The 21535-nt window shown below is 45.4% G+C and overlaps 1 protein-coding gene across 8 annotated transcripts in view; it reads right to left on the bottom strand.

Moving 5' to 3' along the window:
* The window catches only part of ASRGL1 (asparaginase and isoaspartyl peptidase 1), a 93284-nt gene that overhangs the window by 36450 nt on the left and 35299 nt on the right, over positions 1 to 21535 (bottom strand). For 6 of the 8 annotated variants that reach the window (XM_080388789.1, XM_080388783.1, XM_080388786.1 and 3 more), the window contains exon 7: positions 1902 to 21331. In XM_080388789.1, the coding sequence (XP_080244915.1) occupies positions 21096 to 21331 (236 nt within the window). In that variant the 3' untranslated portion in view covers positions 1902 to 21095. The remainder of the gene's footprint in view (positions 1 to 1901; positions 21332 to 21535) is intronic. The other 2 variants (XM_080388785.1, XM_080388784.1) reach the window with 2 other exon arrangements.

Here is a 21535-nt window from a genome sequence, read left to right as displayed (position 1 = left end):
GCTTCCACTCTCAGTATCTACATGAGTTTTGGTATCTATACAAGCTATGGACAACAGCCCTAAAGCAGGTAGTACGCATTTTAACATAGATGTACTAGGTTTGACTTTAAGAGCCAAAGTTGGGGTCTTTTTTTTTTTTTTTTTTTTGGGGGAGGGGGGGGGGGGAGGGGGGCATGTTATCTTCTGTGATCAACCCATTTCAATTGAGCCTTCTCCATCCAAACAGCTGGAGTTTAGAAGAGCTTAAAACAAAAAAAAAAAAAAGTGAGCCATTGCATTTTGACTCGCAGGAGACACAGAGGTAACCTTCAAGGTTACCTTGCCTTATGCAGGGCCTCAGGAAGGAGAAAAAACACAGTTTCAGCAAAGGAATTTCTTGCCTGGCTGGGGGCCACACCCGCCACAACAACTGATGGCAGGAAAGCATTTGGATTCACAGTTCTACCCCTAGCACCCGGCCGGAGGCGAATCAAAACTTTCTCATTTTTGGAGAAGAAAAGAAACTCTTGCTCAATAAGTAGCAATTATGCTGCAGAATTTATATGCTGAGCACGGCTGAACGTAGGAACACCAGATCAGTCAACCATAGCTTTAGCGCTTTGAGTATGATTAACAGAATGAACTTTCAAAGGTCAATTAAATGTCAACACATTTTAAAGAGATATTCTTCTTAAGTTGGGGCGATGTGTAACAGTACCTTCCAAAGCTGCTGTGCCACTTTCACCTTAAAATTCTACCTATCCTATACGTACATGTGCAGATATAAAGATGATACCTAATTAACCTTTGATAAAAAATAATAGCTATTTATGCTCCCAGCTTTCCTATCGCTGTCTTACTTGTGTCTCACCAAGTACAGGGAGACACTCTCCTCTCCCCTAAATTTCATTTCAACTGTTCAGGGTGTGAGTGAAGGGAGAAGAAAAAGAGCAAGAACACTTTGAAAGCCTAATAATTTACTACATGAAAATGAGAAAAGGCTTTTGATACGCAGCTGAGCTCTTCTGCCTGGATGTAAATCTGGAGGGGGGGGGGGGGGGGTGCGGTGGACAGCAACACACAGAGTGTAGCATAATTCATTATGAACACATTAATCATTGGTTTAGTCAGCCCAAAGATATATCTTTTCACTTCTAAACATTTCTGGAAATCCAAATTTCAGGTAACTAGCTCAAGCCATCCTAAAACTAACACTGAAAAGCTGGCACTCTGTACAGATCCATTTAAATCACCTCTCGAACTGGACACTCAAATCACTAGCGCGTTTAAAAAAATATAAAAATCTCCATCTGGGTACAAAGTGAAAGGACCAAAATCCTGACCAAGGCCCGACAACACTGCTATAATCACTCTGACACGGGCGAGATGTGCTCAAGAGCAGAGCTGAAGAATTACGTAGGAGTTGAGAGAAAACAGCGGAGAGTCGCACTTTGTGCGGATGCGAGTAAAAAACCGGGCTGGAGAGTTCTCCTCCTGCCAGGGCAGCGGTGCCCGCCCCGCAGGTGTCTCGGCCGCCCCGCGCAGCGGGGAGCGGAGTGCGGGGAGGTGCCCGGCCCGGCCCGGCAGCCGGGGCAGTGCCCGCCGGCCTGAGGCCGGTGCCCCGGGCAGCAGCACGCCGCCGGCCGCCCCGCAGGCAGGACCAGGGCAGGCAACCTGCAAACTTTGCGGGAAGTTCCCGGCCGCGGGGACCGCTTAACGCCCGTCGGGCTGCCCGCGGCCCGCCAGGCACGGCCGCCCGCCCAGCGCTGCCGCGGCTCCGTCCCGTCCCGCCGCACCTGCGGCCCCGGCCGGCGCCCGCCTCGCCCACGACAGCCGCCCGGCAGCGCAGCCCGGCCCGGCGCGGCTCCCGCAGGTGCCCCGGCCCGTCCGCGCTGCCCCGGCCCGCCGCCCCCGCTCCTCACCTGGCCGGGTCCCGCCGGGCCGCGGCGCCGCGCCCAACTTTGCCGCTCCGGGCGAAACTTGCGGCAGGCAGCGGCCCCGCTCCCGGCCGCCGCCTACCAGCCCGTCCCGTCCCGCGGGGCGGGGGCCGGGCCCGGTCCCCCGCCGGGCCCTGCCACAGGGGCGGGGAAGGGGGCGGAGGGAGGCGAGCCGCCCCCAGGCGCCGACGCGGCTGGGGCGGGCCGGGCCGGGCATTGTACGCCCCCGGGGCGCCCTTCCCGGCGGGGGAGGGGGCGCAGGCTCCTCCTCCCCTCGCCATGTTCTTTGTTTCTCCCGCCTTTCCCGGCCGTTCCCCCTCACGGCCGCGGGCCCCGCGGCGCCGCCGGCCCCCGGTACCCCCCCCGCTCCCACTGCTGCGGAGCCGGAGGAGCGGGGCCGCCCCGGCCGCAGGTGACCGCCCGGCTGCCCCCGCCCAGCGCCCGAGCACCGCCCCTCCCGCCGGAGGGGATCCCGTACGGCTCCGCCAATTAGCTTAGGGGGAAAGGGGCAGCCCCGGCCAATGAGGCGCCGGGGATCTCGGAGTGCCCCCCAGGGTGAGCCAATGGGGCGGGGAGCAGCGGGCAGGCGGCCCGCCTCCCAGCGCGCGGCGCGCAGACCCGGGGCGGCCGCCGGCCGGCAGCGTAGCGGGGTGGGCGCAGCAGCCGCGGGCCTGGCTTGCGGCTCCGGTGCCGGGAGGGGCGGAGGCGGCTCGCAGGGCTCGGGCGTGCGGAGCGGGAAGAAGCGGGGGCCGCCGCGGCGCGTCCCTGCCAGGCCCCGTCGGCCCGCGGCGCGCCTCGGCCGATGTCCCCTCAGCGGTGCGGCCGGGCGGTGGGTGCCCGGGCCCGCGGGGCCTGCTGGCCCCTTGCCAGCACCCCGGCCTGCAGCGGCGCCTCGCCTGTCTCCTCGGGTGCCTTCTTAGTGAAGAGGGAGGGGTAGGCGGCAAAAAGGGCTTGGGGGAAAGCGGAGTGACATCCCTCCCGGGGTGCAGAGAGAAGGTGGCGCGGCCCGGAGCAGCCCCCACCGCGCACTCAGCGGTGTCTCTGCCACGGACACAGGCCTCCTCTGACGAGCACCTTCCGTCGGCTTCGGACTGTAACGTCCCTTACATACCCAGGGAGTGAGCAGAAGAAATAACGGTAATTCGGTGATGAATCCACCATCTTGGCATCTCATTGCCTTTCCCATGCCGATGTTACACTCCTTTGGTGACCCACAAATACACTCCACTCAATCCTACCCAGTAAGTCACAGTTACACACCGCAAAACTGTATTTATTGTTTAATCTCAAAATATGTAACCTTGTTGCTTGGACTTCTGTTGTGTAATTCCAGTCCTCAAGTTCTGGCAAATTTTTCTGGGGCGATCATCCTTTTTTCTCCTGGCTGTCCTGCCCAGACCCACCATCAGGAAATTTAACCAGTATACCTCATAATTTAGTGCCAAGATCAGGGATGAACCTGTTAAACTTTAGAGACATGTAATGCCAGCTCCTGGATCTTCCTTCTGCGGGGGAGCGTTCCCTTGTGGCACCTCCCTTTAGCCAGCTTCTCACCCACCCTGCAGCACCTCACCAACTTTCCATGAAATCATGTACCAAATGCTGACTGAGGTCTAGTGATGCTGGATCTTCTGTCTTCGTTATTCAAGAACATCACTTCTCAGAGAAGGTGATGGGATTCCCTGACAAAATTTACCTTTGGCAAAGCCCTGTTGCGTTTTATTCCACTTTCCACTTTATTTCCACCAGTTTCATTACATTTTCCTTAAATGTTTCCTCTCAATCCTTAGTGTCTAACAGTGGCAGACAAGTAGTCTGCGGTTGCTTGTCGCTAGTTTGAACACTGGCAGTAAGAGCACTCTGGTGGCTAGCCCATGTGGGCTTCCTCCTGCCTGGGAAGAACATCTCTGACTCTTGCCTTTTAATGGGAATTGCCATAGGAGGAGTCCCATGCCATAGATATAAGAGTAACAGAGGCTAATTCCAGCTTGTATGCCATATACTGTGTCTTGTGGCTGTGGGAGAGTCATCAGTATTACAATGAACAAAACCAGATTTGGCTGAACTTGGATTTTTCTCCCGTACATGGCATGGAGGTCCTTCTTTCTCAGCCTTTTCTCTTGAGAGCTGGGTATTACTGCATAAGCACATGGTACCAGCATCCTCTCCTGTGTATCTCAAAACATTGCCTTAACTTAATTTTTTTGCTGCATTTCTGTTTCTCAATTAAGATCTGACCCACTGAGCCAACGTGGTATGGTGTGGGGGGCTTTTAGCCCCGAAGTTCAGGCGTTATTATTGTCTGCAAGGCTTGTATTGCTGTCACAGCCAGGTACAAGTCTGGAGATGGAGCCTGGGCACACCATTTTGGTACAAACATCTTGCTCAGGACAGTCCTGCTCCCACCAACCTACAACTCGAGTTGGACAAATTGTAAAAGGTGCTGAAGGAACGACATCTAGTATTTATACCTGGAATAGTTATCTAAGGATTCAGCCACATCTGAGCAGCAGAGCAGAGCAAAAGTTTTGGAGTCACTCAGATCCATACCCCAGAAATCAACCCCTCCTGCAAAAGCTATGTCCCACTTCCCAATATGTGAGTCAAATAAGATGTCCATTGGTCACAGGAGATACATACGTGATTTGCAATGCCTTTATGAGCTGCCACTCATTGGCCACATTCCTGCTCATAAACTGTTTCAAAAATGAGAAAAAGCGTTACCTAAGCTGCTTTCACAGGCAGAGCATTACATCTCACATTTGCCACAGGCCTAAAAGCAGGGATGGGACCGCTGGCTCAGCTGACATCTGTTAACTCCATCCATGGCGAGCTCTCAGCAGGCTTTAACACCCAGATGGATCAATCAGGAGGCTGGGTTTAGCCCAATCTTGCTGACCTTTGAAGAGCTGAACATTACTGTTTTACACTTAAAATAGCTTGGTAAACATGTAAAGTTCAATCGTATATTTAAGATGTGTCGGGTTATATTTACTAACTTTTTTTCAGTCACAGTTTATTACTGTAATACCTGTGAGGCAAAGCTATTAGACTCTGCCAAATGAAATGGTCTTTGAGTTAGAAAAAAAATGGTGTCTACTTTGTTACAGGCATGTTTCTCACAAACACAGTAAGTCAATGGTGTCCTTGTAGTGATTAATAGAGAAGCTATTCAGAGTCCTTGGGGTGGTTTGGGTTTTTTTTTTAATTACCAGGATAACTTCCTCATCAAATCCATTACTCAAAGACAAAACAACTGTGTTTTACTCACTTTCACTGCTGTAGTGAGATGAAAAAGTGTTGATATATTCTCCCCAGACGTCATCAGAACTACAAACAAGGTTGTGGACCTAGTGTATACACACAGACTGGTGGACAAAGCCTGGGGTTTATTGTACTGTAAGAGAAGCTGAACAGAAGGGAAGGAGGAGATTAAACAAGTCATTTGGAAAGAAGAGGTACCTACCCTACATGGCATCCGATTTCCAGCAGAGCTGCTGTGTGGGAGGTTGGGAGGAAGAAAAAGCACAGTCATTTTAATTTAGTTTTTAAGGAAGGACAAACACACTACAATATTAAGGGCAAAACCAGTGATATTTTCTTGCCTCTTCTGATCCAAACTCAAGAAATGTGGTTCAAATCCCTTTTGAGCGAGTGCTTATGGCCTCACAGAAAACATTACAAAACAAAGTCAAGGGTAGAGTTGGGAGTGTCACTGAAAAAGCTTTGCTTCGTTGTAGAAGAACATAGCTTCTTTAGTACTTATTTAGTACTCCTAGCTTACTTCCAGTCTGTTTTCTACCAGAAAGATTAATCATGTTTCTTTCAGGCAGTATTTTCCACCCTTCCCTTGCAGCTGCGGCTGCTTGTCTCTGCCTCTTTTCTGGCTCTTTCCAGTCCCAGACAAGCAACACGTTCTCGCTGACGTTCTTTTTCTGAGTAGCGTGGACCTATATAGTCTGAGCTTTTGGGTGAAATTAATATTAAGCTATTTTTCTTACTGCAAAATTGTTTGTACTAAAAAAGTTACAAAGTTAGGCACTCCTCCAAGCAACACATTTCAGCGGTACAAAATGATTTTCTGCATAGTCCAACTTTCAGAACAGCTCTTGGTTTTATCATGTCTAGCACAAGAGGATCTGATGTGGTTTGGCTGATAGATAGAACCATAATGAACCTGCTTAATGAATAATACTAAGATGGGGCAGTTCTGCGACTTCATTTCTGATGGAAACAATAATTCAGAAAAATACACTGTTCCAAAATTCATTTTCTTCTTAATTGTAATGACGGTTTCTCATCTGCAGGAGATGTAGTGTGAATATATAACATTTGGGCAAGAGAGGTTATATCTTTTCCCTCCCCTATTGTCTTCAGTGCTGGAACATAGTGATGGGTTTCTCTGAAAGCACAGCAGACAGCTTTATAAAGTGGCCTCGCTGTCAAAGAGGAGAGCAGCAGATGTCCAGTGTGGTACTTCTACTATGCACGCAGTGAGTTACAGTTAGGGAGCAGTATGTAATGTTTAACCTTCAAAGAAAATGATCAGAGTAACTGGAATATTGTCTTGCATTTTTTGCTGCACTGAATTTCAAAGTAAAATTAACACATCTTAGAAAATACTATTTTGCAATTTACTCAAAAGTGATTTTTAGACTTTTAGACTTTTGTTATCTCAACTATAACAAAATATTCTTCTTGACTGATATGGTTCGATTTATTGTCTCACAGGGATGCCCATAATATCCCCGGTATTACTAGTTATCCTCTTCCCTCTCCATAATTAGTAATACCATAGTTTAACTCTGTACAGCATAGTAAAAGGAGTATATGCAAACAAAAAAAGACCTGAGCTCCCTAACAAAATGACTAGTTATAATGTATTGACCAGGACAGCATATGCTTACTATCTGTGGTGAGCTTCACTGGACAGTACAACGGTTAATTCCAGAGAAATACTGTGGTTGTAAAAATAAAAATAATAATAAAAAAAAAAGACCATAGCCTATTCTCAAAAGATGCAGAAGCTCTGTTTGTTTTCAGGTAATGTTATCAAACCATTTGCAACTTACATTTGAAACAACAAACCCCTAAATGAGTAGTGAGCAAACTGATGTATGAGTATAGGCCTGATAGCTTCAATGCCTGTGTTTGCTTCACAGAGGGTATTACAGCTCTTCTTTTGTCCCAACCTAGCAGCTTTTGAAGAGGCTAGGGATTTTTTCCAGTGGTTGTTTTGAATTGCTTTCTGCTATTGTCTGATAGCATCATTAGCTGAAACCTTAGCCATGAAGTCAAAGTGAAGCCAGGCATGAGGAAAATCTTTAGTACTGAAGGCCAATAAGGGCAATGTGACTTTGAATCATTGTTTAAAGAACGAAGGGCCTAATTTTGCCAATCTGGTATCAGAGGAATTTTTTCCTTAAGTTGTCTTGCTAAAGGCAACAGGACAATTAAGTTAGTACCCCTCGATATTAGTAAAAAACCAAATCTAATATTCAGAGGCAAACAATTAGGTTATAACTACAAATATTTCTAATTAACGTCTTTGAAGACACAGCAGTTCTCCTGGTACAAGATCTTACATATTTATTTAAATTTAAAACATGTTTGTAATATTGTAATAGAATAGTAAATGTCTGTAGCTCTTTGCACCTTCTACCAGAACAGAGCAGAAAATATTTAACATATAATGTCCTAACAAATTAAAATTGGCATTAGGGGTGAATACAGAAACAAAAGAGGGGAGAACATGGGATACCATACTGCAAGAACTGGGATTTACTCATATTTGTATGGTCTTGTGCTGGTAAATGTATATAATGTTAACAGACACGCTGTGCATGAGCTTTTAAGAATTGGGGCCCTGTGTATGTTGCGGAGGTGCCATCAAACAGCATGAAGTAACAATTCTGGTTTGCAATACAAGCTGCTTAGTTCACACTTACCATAGGGTTTCATAAAGCTTCTCTTCTCTAGCTGAATATCTGGGACAAGAAAGCAAAGTAATTAGTCCACAGCGTTTGCTTCTCTCTGAGATAACTTCTCTCATCAACTAGAAGTCTTTTTTTTTTTTTTTTGCCAAAAGATGCTTTCAAGCTCCAGGCTTTCCATGCTGTTCACTAAAATGTTTGTACAGTAAGTAGAGTAAGTACAGTATGAGGAGCAAATAAATAACACTGCAATATTTTATCACTTTATTAGTTTGGTACTATTAAATCACTGAACATGTAATTCATGTTTAGCGTATATAAATTACCAGTAAAAGTAAGCAGTAACATTTTTCTTACAAGTTTAGCTCGTGGAGTGTGATTAAAGATTGTATCACGCACAGACAAAAAAGCGTTGAATTAAAGAGTGTAACTAATTCTTGTATTTCATAAAATGTGAGCGCTTGATTTTGTGGCTTTCTTTTAATGTAGCTTTTACAAGTAATTTTCTTTACAAATTGGAGAAGGAAACCCCAAAGCATTGTAGCAATACCCATATGACATTGGCAGATCCAGCTTGAAATGTTTTGGTTCCCCATAGAAACCACAGCCACCTGAAGCACCGTGTGTTTGCTTGTAGCAGTAGCTTACTCTCTGTAGGTGGACCAGCACAAGAACAGGTCTGCTTGGTGGGTTTCAGCAGTAGTGTCAGCTACAGAGGATACAGGGGGCTTGAGTATCACTTCAGGACCTGCATCACTGTGTTGTCACATGACAGCTCTTCCACCTGCTCCTCCCAAGGATGATTCATTGATCCACAGTGCTTCCCTAACTTCCCACCCCTGCCAACTGCCCCAAATCTGCCTCATTCCTTCCATTTATTTTCATTTTGTGAAGTTCTTGGGAGATCTGGTGTTGCAAAGTGGTGCTGGAGAGGCAGGTACCCTTCCCAAACACTGCCTGTGGGACAGATCGGAACAAAGGAAGAATGAACCAGAAATGGGAATGAACCTGCCTGATCACGCGATGAGTACCAAGAACAAGTGAAACCAAAGATACGGGATCTATATCCTCTTGTTACAGCTGTAGAACTGGTAATGAACCTGTTTTTCAGGTGTCAGTAGTTGCAGTAGCAGAGATGCTGAATTTCTGTGTCCTTCAGCTGTTCACAACAGAAAATATGTTTTATGGGCAATTGCATGTTTTCAGGTTATCATCAGGAAAGTTCTGGAGCACGCTGTTGTTTTCCTGCAGAGATGTCTCTCAGACACTAAAAGGCCTAGAGGTCCCCTGTGAAGAGGCAAGGTTGTGTGTCTGTGCCGAGAGGAAGGATGCGGCCAGTGTCTGGTGAAAGACCTCTTTCACCTGAGCTGTGTGTCTGCACCGGCCCTTATCCCACCTTCACCTTTGCCATCCCACCCTAGTCTCTGCATCCCACCCTCACCTCTGCATCCTGCCCTTGTTCTCAGCCATGGAATGTTTCCTTTTGCAGGGGGTTTCACCTAAAGCAGCTGCTCCAAATCCAGAACAATCTGCTTGGTTCTCATTACTTTCACAGTGGGTTTCAAAAGTGCACTAAACTGACAGCACTGTTGTACTGGAATAGCTGGAAAATTTCTGTACGAAGGCATATAGCACTGCCTTAGCTTGCACAATAAGGCAGAGTTTTGTTAAAACACACTATGCAAAAGCTGAAGTCTAGAAACATCATAGTATATCGATTTGAACAGAATCTGCATTTTTTTCCATCATCTGAATGATTTAGTGCCTGTGTTCATTCAGCAAGGTTGGGAACGAGCTGCTGTGGCAGTAACTTAACGATGACAAGCTAACTGCCAGGCAGTGCTGTTTATAGTAGGTCATTGCTCTCCTCAGTGCTTGAGACAAATATTGGATTCATTGTGGGATCTTTCAGCAGAAGGATAATATGTTGAAAAGCAGCTCTGTCAAAGTGACTTTGCTGTTGGACATTTTCTAGGAGTCACAGAATCTGCAATCTGATTTATTAATTAAGTCCTATCAGGACATGCTCTGAAGAAACCAGCATGGCTAAACTATGTCCCTGTTAAGAGAGATTAAAGGACACGACAAAAGTTTGTATAGTATGCCTTAACCCACATTTCCTGTAAAGGATACAGCTTGTTATTTTTCAAAATATGCTGAATATATTTTCTTTATGTCTTGGTTTATTATGACCCATGGGAGCAATTGTAAAACTGAATCATGCAAGAACTAACGAAAAAAAATGACTGGACTATGCAGGAGGAGATGGCATATCCTGACCGTATTATCTCTCCTATGAAGGAACAGGTCGGAAGATACTTGGCCAGATTTTCTCCAAAAGGAACACATGCTTGGAAAGAATCTTTGCTTAAACATTTGTCAAGTAATTTTTCAAATTGATTTATCGACCTAAATGACACATAATAATAATTTTTAAAAAGAAATTTATAAAAGAATAAAATAAGAAATAAAGCCTGTCTTCACATGAACAAAGGAAAATGGAATTAAAAAAATATTAATTAGCAACATGTGGCTGAGGGTGTCATCCTATGACACTTCTATGGCATTGCTGGAAATAGTGCCTAGTCCCACAGCACGTGACACACATCTTGCAGTCTGCTCTGTGTTGGGCAATTATAATGCACTCAGCCTGTACATTAATATTAGTCTTTGATATGAAAACGATTCCCTGAGCCCCAGCAATTAATGTTGTAGCCAGACGTGGAGAGCTTGGTGCCAGTCCCCCTTGCCATCTCTACTCCTCCAAGACTCCTAGCCCCCGGCATACCCCTCTTGTCTTTCACATTTTGTTGCTGCTGTTGGTTTTTGCACCGGCGTGTGCTTCCTTCTGGAATGTGGGTTCATTAGCGCCCAGTGCTGCCTCCCCACCGGGAACTGGTCCCCATGGCCAGCCCACTGCAGACCCCTAGCCTTTGAAATGCATTTGAACGCTTCATGCTCTAGGAGAACCTGCTTTAGCAGGGATTTGATCAGGTGATCTCCAGAGATCCTTCCAACCCTGACCATTCTGTGGTTCTGTGATGTGCTGACATCAAGACACATGGATGGTAGTGGGCCAGCAGTGTCTGAGGGAGCTGGAGCGTTGGCCAAAGCTGCTTTTTCCCCTTGCTGATGTGTACCTCCCTAAATCACCAGCCTGGCCCCAGAGACATCCTCCGGTGTGGAGCAGGCTGGGAGCTGGAGGACCTCTGCTTTGCTCTGATCCTGCTGGGAGGGGGACACCGTTCCTGAGCCCCATGCTGTCCCACGGCTTCCAGGAACCCTGTCCCCAGGAACCTCACCTTGCGCACCTCCATCCCAGCACCCCCAGTACCTTTCCGGTCTCTCAGAGCCAGTGGCAGCCCTGGCCCCCTGGCCTCCCAGAGGCCCCATGCATGATGGGGGGATTGGAAAGTGCTGCCCACAGAGCAGCAACATGGAGATAGCTGAACAAATCCTGAATTACTCATTCAGGCGCTGGCATATAATAAAATCAGCATTGCTCGTACTGCAGTAGTTCACTAGTTATTACTCTGGTGCCAGGTGCTGCCTAGCTCGACTCTGATCCAGCCTATACAGCTACTGTCGGAGGGGGAGTTGTGGGCAGCCTGTTGCCATCTTTTGTCTGCTGGAGAGCATTTTCTGGGCTGCTCCTATACCTTTTTGATCGTTTTTTGCCCCCCCAGAAAAAAAGGCAGGAGCCTTTTTCCGAGTCCTTTCTTACGCCAAGTCACTGTATAAAGAGCACTCCGTTGTCTTTGGCTTCACAGCCGTTCCAGGTCTGTACTTCACACAGCCTGTGTAATGTGGTACTTGAGGCTTACGGAATCACTTCCTAAGCTTCCTGATGGCAGAAAGCCCACCTCCACGTTGCGCCATGCAAAAGAAGTGGTGCTGCTGCAGCCGTGACCTGGCCACTGCTCACTCGCTCCTCCAGAGGAAGCACGGTCCCGTTTCTCCGACTCCTCATGCCCTGTGCAGGGCGGATGTCTTGTGTCTGGGAAGACTCAAGGCAATTGTTCACTGTTGTGTCTGGTTTACTTCACCTTCCCTGTTTCAAAAGCCTGCCTTTTGGCTTTGAGAGTGTAATGAGAAAGTGGTTTGAATGCCATCCCCTTGGGCACTGAACTATTAGCGGCAGAGGCTGCTACTGCGCACCAAGTCTCCCGGCCACAAGAACAGCCCATCCACATCCTTCCCCAAGCATCCTTGTGGCAGTCCACTTTCAGAAGTCACATGAATATTCCACCGCGATCACGTAGCTCCTGGCATTAAACGTGAACATGCTTGGTATGACATTTTGCCAAGAGTGGGCTGGGATTTCTTACAACAACTCACCGCAGGTACTTACACACTCTGTTGGACATGAATGCTTGGCTAGACAATAACTTTTGCCTTGGTGTAACTGGCACAAAGCACTGATGCCCAGCACCTGTGGGAGCAGATGGCTTGCCTATTTTCCTCCAGACGTCAAGGCTCCGAACCCATGCCACATCCCTTCCCTGGATTCACAGAAAGCTGCAGAGGAACCGTCTCCTGTCAGATTTCTTCTCCTGCTTGATGGGACTGGCTCCAAACTCAGCTACCCGCATTGCACCGTTTATTTCTGAAAATTTCTGCTCCTCTAGAGTTTAAAACCAAATGCTGAAATTGGGGGGAAAAAAACCCAAAGCAAACGACAGCATGTGTGACTAAAAGCATGATAATCAGTGGTCCCTGAGAACTGGAGAATCCCTTCTCTGTTAATTACCGGGTATTTGAGTGGAGGCCCCATGGGTGGGCAGGAAGGCAGGTAGCAAGGGGCTGTGTGCAGGTGGCCCAGAAACAATGAGGCTGGGGAGAACTGTAACACCAGACCTTTCCTTGAGTTTCTGGAATCCAAGCCTGTTTCTCACGTGCTGCAATACAGAAAGGATGCTGAACAACCGTTTCCAGCTTCAACAGGAATTTTCTCTGCGCTTTTTGACAACTACCTGCTGTATCGCCTCCCCAGCTGGAGAAATGGAAAGAATATTTCCCTAACTCAATAGAAAGCTCAGGTTTAAATTTAGTAGCTGCTTTTAGAAAATACTTCAGGATTCTTGGACAGGCAACTTTGTGTAAGTACTTCTGGCTATCATTGCTGTCTCATTAGGGATGAGGAAAGGCTGTACCAAATATTCAGGATAAGAATAGTAACAGAGGACTTATACTGCACTAGTGCACAGGATGGGTGAGATGAATGTCATCTTCCTCTTATTTGCCTTCATAAAGCATCTCCCTCTCTCTCTTTTTTTTTTTTTTTTTTTTTTTTTCCCTTAAGAGTTTTCGTAAGGAGTGGTGATTATCATCTTCTATGCAATGGGCAAAATGTCATCAGGGAGGTCAAGCTGGTAAGAGTTTTCACGCCCTTATTTCCTCTGGACAGAAAGGACTTTGGATTTTATGCATAACAAAAGTTTTGGTGCACAATGGCAAGAAAATTACTCAGCAAGAAAATTACTTATCTTCTATATATTTGTTTCTATGGCATCAGGCAATTTTGCTTTCAGGAAACACCGTGTTGCACACATAAACGCACCAAATTCCTAGTGAAGAACATCTAAAGAGAAATATAATTTTACCTTAACAAAAAGGTAAGATATGTTGGCCCTTTGGCAGATCTTTGCCCAGCGGTGCAGGGACACTGCGGGTGCTTGGAATTCACTCCTATTGTCCCCAGGCTGAATTGCTTTGAAAAAGGTCACATGAGGAGGAAAGGAAGTTTTGACTTTCACATGCCTGTTATTGCTAAGGAAACCACTTCCTTGGTATTCACATATTCAGCATGTCTCCAGTTTTGGTGCTCTGACAAATGACATCGTGCTCCTGCATCGAGTAACAAAGAAGGGTGGAGAAGGCTGTTAGATAACTTGATGTATCTGAAACACCAGTACAGCTTTTGCAGGACTGCCAAACTTCAGGTAGGTTCTATAAGAGTGAGGGGGGTCCTTCGTTACCTGGAGTTCAGAAATGTGGAAGAAAGGTTCTGGTCCACACCTCAGCAAGCTCAGGTAGTTTGGAGGTTTCCTGGGTTGTAGCAATGGCAGTACTCTCACACCACTGTAGATATGGGGAGACAAGTTTTCTAATACAAATATACCTGAACTATTCTGTGTAGAATTTATTTCAGCTTTCAAGTACATACTTCCCTTTTCTTTGGCATTTGGGTATCAGAAACCAAGCATCCTCAGGTGATATTCGGTGATTTCATTAAAAGCACTTGGATTTGAACTTGGGGTCTGTGGGACTTTTTCCGTTTTTCTGACTTCTTACTCAAATAAAAAATCAGAAAGAGTGACAAGCTACGGTTGGTTAGGACTGAGAATCTCCACCAATATGTTTTGGGTTTTTTTTAAAGCGGATTGAAGCAGAATTTCTTTGAAGTAATGTATTTGCAGATCTTAATCTGGCAAGAAGAAAATGTATCATAATTAGGCTTATTTCTACTCTAAAAGGCTAGAACAAGTCTAGTATGCTTCAGGATACAAGTGGGTTTCATTGTAAATATAGAATAGCTACTGAGATTACTGGGACCAAGTGTGAGGCACGCACAAATCACAGGAATTGAACAGTTAAAGCCCTGCTCAATTTACTGAGAGGCTACTGAGCTTTTGATATGTCAAGATCTATTTGTCTAAATGTTATCTGTAAAAACAACATAATGTAGTGAACTGAGCCTGGGACTGTGGAGGCCAGAAATCAATATTCTAATCTTGGTCCTGCCTCCGATGCATTTGGTGGCTCCAGAGTAGTTGTTTAATCTCCCTGCGTGCTCGCCAGAGATAAAACAGTTCAAATATAATAAGCTCCACTGAAGAGCTGCGCAGATCAGTTCACAGCTTCTGTATACTTCTCTGAAGACCTGAACTATTATATAAATATTACCATTATAGGCAGGACTTCTGGAGGTTTGTCTCCAGGAAAATATATACTGTGTATCTTCGGATCTGAAATTTCAGGTCTATTTTCTAGCAGATACCCTCACCCCATGGAGACTTCAAGCACAGCCTGGTGGCAGCACAGAAGCCACCAGGGTATCTGCCACGATAACATTTTTTTTTTTCTTAAATGTGTTAAAACAGAATTATTTAAAAAGCAGTTCTCGTGTTTTCTCCCAGACAGCATCCTCATTTTCATTCTGCCTGTGGCAAGAGTAGACCATACTTCAACAGAAATTATTTGCTTAATGGAGAAATAACAGAGAGAAGGACCTATGGCCTGTTTATTTAGGAAGTAAGACTAGATAATAATTGTGATTCCTTCTGGGTTAAAATACTTGAAAACGTGCTGAGTTTCATGTTCCACTCATTTTCCCTAATATTATAATTTCTGAGTGATTATCTTACTAGAGGCTTAGCTGAGCCACGCTCACTCCCAAGGATCTCAGAAGAGCTACCTGAGGTAAGACAAAAGATAGATAAAAACGCCTCAGTAAAGCCACAAGAGCCTTTTTTGGCTTTTAAAAGACAAAATCAATGGGGGGAAAAAAATAACCAACCAATACCACCACAAATTATCTTCTGTAATACAGGGAAGGAGAAAAATACTGGCTGTATCCTTCTTCCAATGCAGCAAAGGAGTTCCACATATAGAGGATGAGAGGACCCATGTCCCAGCAAACTGCACTTTTCCAGCTGGAAAGAGAAGCAGTTTGTGAATTCTTCTAGAAGCTGCTAATAAGTGAACATTTAGAAATTGCTTAGAAAAAGCAAGTGCTAAAACAACAGGATTTACACTTGCTGGTATGTGTATTTGCTTGGCAGTCATTAGTATTTGCAGAAATGAGTCCAGCACCTCTGACTGCCCTGGGTTTTGTCTCCTGTATTAGCCAGCATGGCGCTCTCGTAGTACAGTCGTTAGCACAGGCTGCGATTGGCAGGTGGCAACTACACCTGGACTCAGACAAGGCTTCGTACACCATCAGAAAAAGCTGGAAATATTTGCTATATTCAGCAGGGAGGGTGGTTAATGGGGGCGATGCACTCCCGGCAGCCTGGGTTGCTAAGCGTGCAGCCTGCTATGCCGCTAAGCAGGCAGGACTGGGCAGACCCATTAAGGCTGGAAGCAGCTGAGTATTTAATAAGCTGCATGCTACCATGCATTTACATAGCTGAAGTTTTAGTAAAGCCCTAGCAGTAAAGGGGCAAAAGTGCAGGGCTGGAGGGCTAAAGCCCACGCAGACCACATCATAACCCATCCTGTCCTCAGCAGAAAAGGACTTGGGGAAGAACCGCGAGAAAACAAGTTATTGCTCCAACCAAGGAGAATTTTAAAGGCCAAAGGGCAAGAACATTCCAAATAACTGAAATTAAAGCACATGTGACCAGGTCTGGCAAAGCTCATTTACACAATGTTGCAGGGTATCTATCTGCCCCCAGTAAACCAAGCGTAAGGAGCACAGTAGAAAGGAAAATTATTCCCCTCCTTTGTGGTTTACATGTCTAAAACAAAATGACTTTTAGCTCGCCTTGTCTGTGTGATCTTAAGATTCTTTTATGTGACTCACTTGAGACTTAATAATTTCCCAGTGTGCATATTTAACTATTTCCCTGGGCATCATCTTTACCCCGACGCTGCCGGAGACTGGAGCCCTGCCTCACGCAGTGCCCCCCCGCAGCAGGCTCGCCGTCCTCTCTCTTTTCTACTCGCTCATTAGCAAAAGCTGTTTCAATACTCACAGAGCTACCAGCTTTGGACAGGCGAGCCTGTGTCTCATTTCACTTTCTCTAGCGCAATCATGGACTTCACTGACTGTGCTTTTCATTTATACTGATGTAACCAAGACTGAAATCTGTCCCACAGCAAATATTTATCAGAGCATATCAAAGGAAAAGCAGACCAGAAGAGAAAGCAAAACAGCAAGTGCCATTAAAGTTTGCCAAGATAGATTTCAAAGTCAATGAAAAACACCCCGGAGACACAGAGCTAAAATGTAGGACAAAGTAGAACACTGAAAAAAATAACCCCAAATTTCCAAAGACTGATGTCCTACAGAACAATTTTAAATTACTTATAACATGCAAAGATTAAGAAGGAAAAGTTGCACAGAACGAACAATATATGAGCAACATCAATGCCACTCTGCTGCTTTTGTTAACGTCTTGGCTTTGATATGTATGCCCTGCTCCGGTCAGGGACCCTTTCTACAGAGTAGTAAAAAAGAAACAGGACAACATTCACAACTGGCTTTCTAAATGATAGAAAATAATGGGATGCCACACTTTAATTAGATAATTAAAACTCTTGTTGCTGCTTTGCTACATGCCAAGGACACTCAGTTTCTTGGCAACGGACCTCCAACTTTCCTCCTTTGATATCCAGGTCACAGCCATTTGGGTTAGAGGCTCATTTCCAGCAGCAGCACATGGCAGCAGCACACAACTGCGCAATCCTGCTGTTGGTATCCCCCTAAAGTTCAGCGTCTTTCAACTACATCTATAAAAGCTGTTAAAAGACTTATAAAGGGTAGTTTTTCAACGTTCACAATGGTCAGAGGACATGCATGCATATTAAAAAGAGGTAGCCCTGCACAACATCGGCAGCTTCTTACATCATCAGCAACAAAATCTCATCCTGTTCCAGCTGAAGAACACAACTGAAAGAGTAGAGAGAGAAAACAACTGTTCCACCCTCAGCTCTCCAGCTCCCTTGAAAGTTAGGTCTACCCCACCCCCGACCATTTGCTGTCATCCCCCTTGTCCTGGTTTCAGCTGGGATAGAGTTTATTTTCTTCTTAGTAGCTGGTGCAGTGCTGGGTTTTGGCTCTGATGTGAAAGCAATGTTGACAGCACAGGGACGGGTTTGGTTGTTGCTGGGTGATGTTTATACCAAGTCAAGGACTTTGCAGCTTCTCAGGCCCTGCCAGCGAGAGGGCTGGAGGGGCACGGGAAACTGGGAGGGGACACAGCCAGGACAGCTGACCCAAACTGGCCAAAGGGGTGTTCCATACCATGGGATGTCACGCTGGGTATATAAACTAGGGCAAGAAAGAAGGAAGGGGGGGGGACACGACATCTGGCATTATGGCGTTTGTCTTCCCAAGTAACTGTTAGGCGTGACGGAGCCCTCCTGTCCTGGGGCTGGCTGAACACCTGCCTGCCCGTGGGAAGTGGTGAATGAATTCCTTGTTTCGCTTTGCTTGCGTGCGCGGCTTTTGCTTTCCCCTTTTCCCCCATCTTTCTATTTTGTTATTATTGTTATTATTATTATTGTTGTTGTTCTTACCTCTTTATTCTGTTTAAATTATTAAATTGTTCCTATCTCAACCCTTGACTTTTACATTCCTTTCAGATTCTCCTCCCCATCCCTCTGAGTGAGGGGGAGTGAGTAACTGGCTGCGTGGTGCTTGGCTGCCGGCCGGGGTTAAACCACGACACCCCTCTTGTAAGAATGGGGAACACTGTCCTAGAAGAGGTCTACCTGCTGTCCAGATTAGATGGGGAAATCACATACATTTCTGAGGAGCACCGACGCAGCCAGCTAGCTGGAATAAAAGCATGTGGGCCTGACTGCTGGTACCAGTGCTTTGTCTGAGCTGCCAGCATTTGAACTGCGGAGCAAGCTCCAGCCTAAGGATGATCAAATGTCATCAATCCATATGCAAGGCACACTTCTTCATTCCCAGCTCCACAGGAACTGGAAAGGCGTAGCAGCACATGCATATTTTTGAAAACCAGATACTTTTTCATGAGAACGGAATACAAAGCACACTACCAAGGAGCGGGTGAAACAGAACAAATCATACAGACCAGATGGTAGTCGCAGTGCTTAATGCACTGTTGGAAGGTGCCCAGCTAGTCTGGTGATGAGCGATATAAGAACCTATATAGGATAAAGCTCCTTGTAAGTGCCAGCAATTTATTACATTATATTCCTGAGAACAGCTGAGGTGAATTAAGCACAGTAACCATTTACTATTCCTTCTGACAGTCCTGAGATCCTATCTGTACTGCTGCTATGGTTGATGGTACTTTCTGGGCAGCTGTGAACTTGTTCAAAGCTAACCAAAAGCCAACTATCCAGGTTAGTGGCGTGCCAAACCCTAGCCAATAAACCATCCACTGAGGGCATTAGCTTATGCTTGCTGCCATACTAACCATCACTTGGGTTTTGGTCAACTTGGAGCATGACAAGAACAGGCTTACAAGCAATCAGAAAACATAACAAAAACAAGAGCTTGACCAAGATGATACACCAGGTGTTGTGGTAGCAGTGGGTTAAATGCTCCTCCCTCCTGCTACTGCAAGCGAAGGAATGGTTACTAGCAACATGCCCTCCACCAGTCTTTAATCTGATAAAACAGATACAAGACACGGTATTTGTATTCTTCTTCTCTTGTGTGCAGCCTGCATCCATTCCTATGTATCACCATCTAGCTCTAAGAAACATCCTTCAAAAGTGATTCTTTTTCATTAGTAAAACTGAGTAATTTCATGAAAACAATGCTGCAAAGTGAAATTTGGTGGAACTTACGGAGATCACATTTTCTATTGCCTGTCCTGAATCTGATCTGACACCACCTGAATCAGGGACAGGTGACATGATCAAAGCAGATCCTTGACCGCAAAAATCACACAGCCTTGATATTCTGGAAATGAAGCTAAGACAATACCGCTTTCCCTGGCCCCCCCCACCCCCCACCCCTTCCCCATCCCGAGAACAGCCTGGCCCTGTAAGACTGGTATCTCATGCACAGAAAGGGAAATTAATTAATTCTTACTCAGAAGAAGACCACGTCTCTCTACAGATCAGCGCATCTTACATACTGTTACTGTTCCATGAACTTCTGATGATCAGATAGTAGCATTTTCTACATGATCTCCTGTGGAACAAAGTACACAGTTATCCTTTGCATGAGCCGTCTACTCCTGAACCATTGCTGCCCACACCCCGTCAGCTGCAATGTCTTAATAAACCATGGATCAAACTAGAGAGCAGGTTAGACAGCTTTGACAACCTCACCATTCTGTATGAGCCAAGTCAGCAACATGGCTTATTGTAGTTGAGACACAGGTATGGTTCGTTTCAAACTATGATTTAAGAATTTTGCTGTTTATTTGTGTTATCTTGTAAAGGGAACATTCCACAGTATGATGACAGGCAATTATAACATACAAATCTGTCCACAGAGGAAACCTAGTGACCAGCTAAAATCCATAAAATTATTACACAGGTTTAGCCCCAAAAGTTATGTAGTTAAGTCAGAAAAAAGGAAAAAGAAATTTTGCTTTCTTTTAAAAATACGAAATCTTAATGAAGAAACTGTATTAGAGGTAATGCAGAACAGCAATTATTTTTTAACAAGAAAACCTCTCCAGAAAATGATTGACTTCACACAAGAAGCTTGTTAAGGGGCAGTTTTGTTTTAGTATAGCTTGTTTTTATCACTTGATTGTAGATAATTATTTTTTCCAGTTAATCATCATCTGTCTCACGTTTAGACTTAAAAGGTGCCTATCACCTTTGTATTCGAGTAGCAAAATTTGCTGGTTTATTTATATTTATTGAAATCATGACCTTCTTTATTATTACCCTAGATATCAAGTCAGTAATATCTTTGCTGTTCACTACTGTAGCCTACTTCGTTGCGATCTGTTTTTTAATTGTAAGTCTCACGTCAATGAATGGAATAAAAAGAACTCCTTTGAAAGCATCACGTTTCCCATCTCTGGAGACAAGTTATTTTCTTTACTTCATTACTATTTCCCCTGATCGTTATCTCAAGCCTGTGACAGTGATGTAGTCTTAACTCTTCACTGCCGCTCGGTGGTATTTCACTGACAGTTAGCACTCATTATCATGGGTGACTGCTCAGAAGACTCTGGAGAGTGATGCAATTTTCAAAATTCAGTTTTTAGTTAATAGGTATTCATGTCTCAAATCATCCTGGCAGCAGTCTCTGAGAATGGGCACAGAAAGGAGTTCATCTAATACTGAAACTCCGGCTCCCTTTAATGTAGGACAAAGGCATGCTAACCAAGAAACCCACTGACCATTCTCTTTCTTATCTAGAAAGAGAGGCTCTCCTGACTTCCTGAAGGTCTTAAACACTATACATGTATCCATGGCCACTGGAGATCTATGTCCATATTTCATTTTGACTGTAAATGTGGCAATGCCTGTGAACCAATCAAAAGTACAGATTTTTCAGAAAGATTAAATCAACTGTCACTGTCCTCCAACAAAAACTGGAGATCACTTTTCCTCAGTTGATGTTTCTTCATTCTCAGAATCCCTCACTTTCAGACGTAAGTGCTTCGTCAACAGATTTTGTATGCCTCTCTCCAGCATAAATCCCATAATGCAGCAGGTCATCCTTTACAGTAGCCCAGGACATCTGCTTAGTGGAGAACCTTGCTGCCCACTCTCCTGAACTGTTAACAACAATGACACCTCCTAGTCCCCCAACTCGCATCTTCATGTAGTCTAATGCAGTGTCAGCAGCCATCTCTGGTGACATTCCTGAAAAGAAGAACAAGATAACTTCATGGTACCTGTCTCAAAATAAGTTTTAAAACTCCCTTCAAGTTTCACCCTTCCCCACAGAGCCAGCCAAATCTAATTCCTCCTTCAACTAAACTAGCAAGAAACTTCCAGCGTAGCAAAGGAACTGTTTACAGGAAGGCTCTGGACAGTTGCTAGTAGTTGCTATGATATGGTGCTGCT

The sequence above is a fragment of the Falco punctatus genome, assembly GCF_963210335.1.
Source record: "Falco punctatus genome assembly, chromosome: 5".
Classification (NCBI taxonomy): domain Eukaryota; kingdom Metazoa; phylum Chordata; class Aves; order Falconiformes; family Falconidae; genus Falco; species Falco punctatus.
Note: the sequence above shows the minus strand (reverse complement) of the source record. Positions and strands in the feature narration are given on the sequence as shown.